At 50.3% G+C, this 1,653-nt stretch overlaps 1 protein-coding gene across 1 annotated transcript; it reads right to left on the reverse strand.

Moving 5' to 3' along the window:
- Window positions 1-309: 309 nt before the first annotated feature.
- On the reverse strand, window positions 310-1,451 carry LOC109139461 (hypothetical protein). Its single transcript, XM_019263193.2, has one exon. The coding sequence runs from the start codon at window positions 1,417-1,419 to the stop codon at window positions 331-333; it is 1,089 nt and encodes a 362-aa protein (XP_019118738.1). The 5' UTR covers window positions 1,420-1,451; the 3' UTR covers window positions 310-330.
- Window positions 1,452-1,653: the final 202 nt, after the last annotated feature.

A 1,653-nucleotide genomic window follows, 5' to 3' on the forward strand; every position in this document is an offset into this window, starting at 1 on the left:
GTTGTGGGTAGGGGATCAAGCTGACAGGTGGAAGACTTTGACTTGGTGATGAGGTCAGATATTTCAGAGGGCTCCGGGAGTTGGAAGGTGGATAGGATCTGGCAAAGGGGGAAGAAGTCAGGGGAGGGGAGAGAAGATGGGTTGGACTGGAGATGTTGGTGGATATTGTGAATTTTTGCATTGAAGAAGTCCATTAAGGTATTGCATGTTTCAGTTGAATACAGGTGGGTGGGAAGTGAGTCAGGTGGCTTGATGATTCTGTTGAGAAGGGTGAAAAGTGTTTTGGAGTTGCCTTCATGAGAGTGGATTAAAGAGGAGTAATAGTTAGATTTAGTTTGAGAAATGGAGAGCTTGTAGTGTAATATGTGGGTATTGTAGTATAGTCTTGATGATAGAGAGAGAGAGGGTGATACTGAAGGTGACAAGAGAGTGGTCAGATATGGGGAGGTGATCAGCTGAGCAGTTGGAGGGTGAGAGGCCAGAGCAGCAGATTAAGTCCAGTATATGTCCTTTAGAGTGGGTGGGGAAATCTACAAATTGCTGCAATCCAAAGCTGTCAAGACACGATGAGAAGTCACGGGTTAGGGGGAGATTGAGGTTGTCCATGTGAATATTGAAGTCCCCTAACAAAATGATATTAGGGGAGAGAGTGGAGAGGTGCGTGAGAAGGGTTGAAAAGTCATTTAAAAAGTCTTTGTGCGACTTAGGGGGGCGGTAGATAGAGGCAATAATGGTGGGAGTGGGACCGGGTAGTTGGCAAACAGTGCACTCTAGTGAGGTGAGAGTGGGCACGGATACTGGCTGGACTTTCCAAGTCTCGCGGTGGATTATCGCGAGACCACCCCCACGACCAGAGCCGCGGGGTTGACAGATGTAAACATAGCCGTGTGGAGTGGATTCGTTGAGCTGGGAAAAGTCGCCGGGTTGTTGCCAAGTTTCAGTTAAACAGAGAAAGTCAATCTTACGGCCGGTGAGGAGTTCGTGGATGAGACTACCTTTGTTCGTGAGTGAGCGGATGTTAAGAAGTCCAAAGTTGACTGAATGGTTGTCCTGTCTGGCTGTCGGGGAGGCGTTAGCTGTCAACCTAGCCGGAATGGCTAGTGTTTTGGAGTTGACAGCTCGCTCTGGAGGTCTGCGGGGTCGGCGAGTGGTGGACCAGATAGATGTTATGGCCGAGGCGTCGTTGGAGTGGAAGCTCCGGCGAGATCCCCGGTGTGTGTATCTCCGGCGAGGTAGCAGGGCAATGTCCGGGTGGAGGCGCAGGAGGTTTACCGGCGGGGGGACAGCCAGGTAGCCTCGTAGCCGGAGGAGCTCAGCAGCCGAATACTGGAGCAAACCAGAGGCAGGTCGGCAGAGGAGACATGCGGTAATCCAGGCGATTCCACACCAGGTAACGAATTTGCCGAGCACAGACCGCATTGTGAACCGCGACAGTCATACACAGGTTTAAAATCCAGGTTAGTTAAAAGTTCAAAAAAGTTGAAAAAGTTGAAACATTTGCCGGAGAGCAGCGGCAGCCAAAACGCGCCTGCGTACACTCAGCCGGTGAGGAATGGCAACCAACCGGTGAGGAATGGCAACCAATCACCCCTAACCACACACTTTAATACACCTTTTTAAACGCATTTTGTACAGTACTCCCTTAGTTAATCA

Source organism: Larimichthys crocea, chromosome I, assembly GCF_000972845.2.
Source record: "Larimichthys crocea isolate SSNF chromosome I, L_crocea_2.0, whole genome shotgun sequence".
Lineage (NCBI taxonomy): Eukaryota > Metazoa > Chordata > Actinopteri > Sciaenidae > Larimichthys > Larimichthys crocea.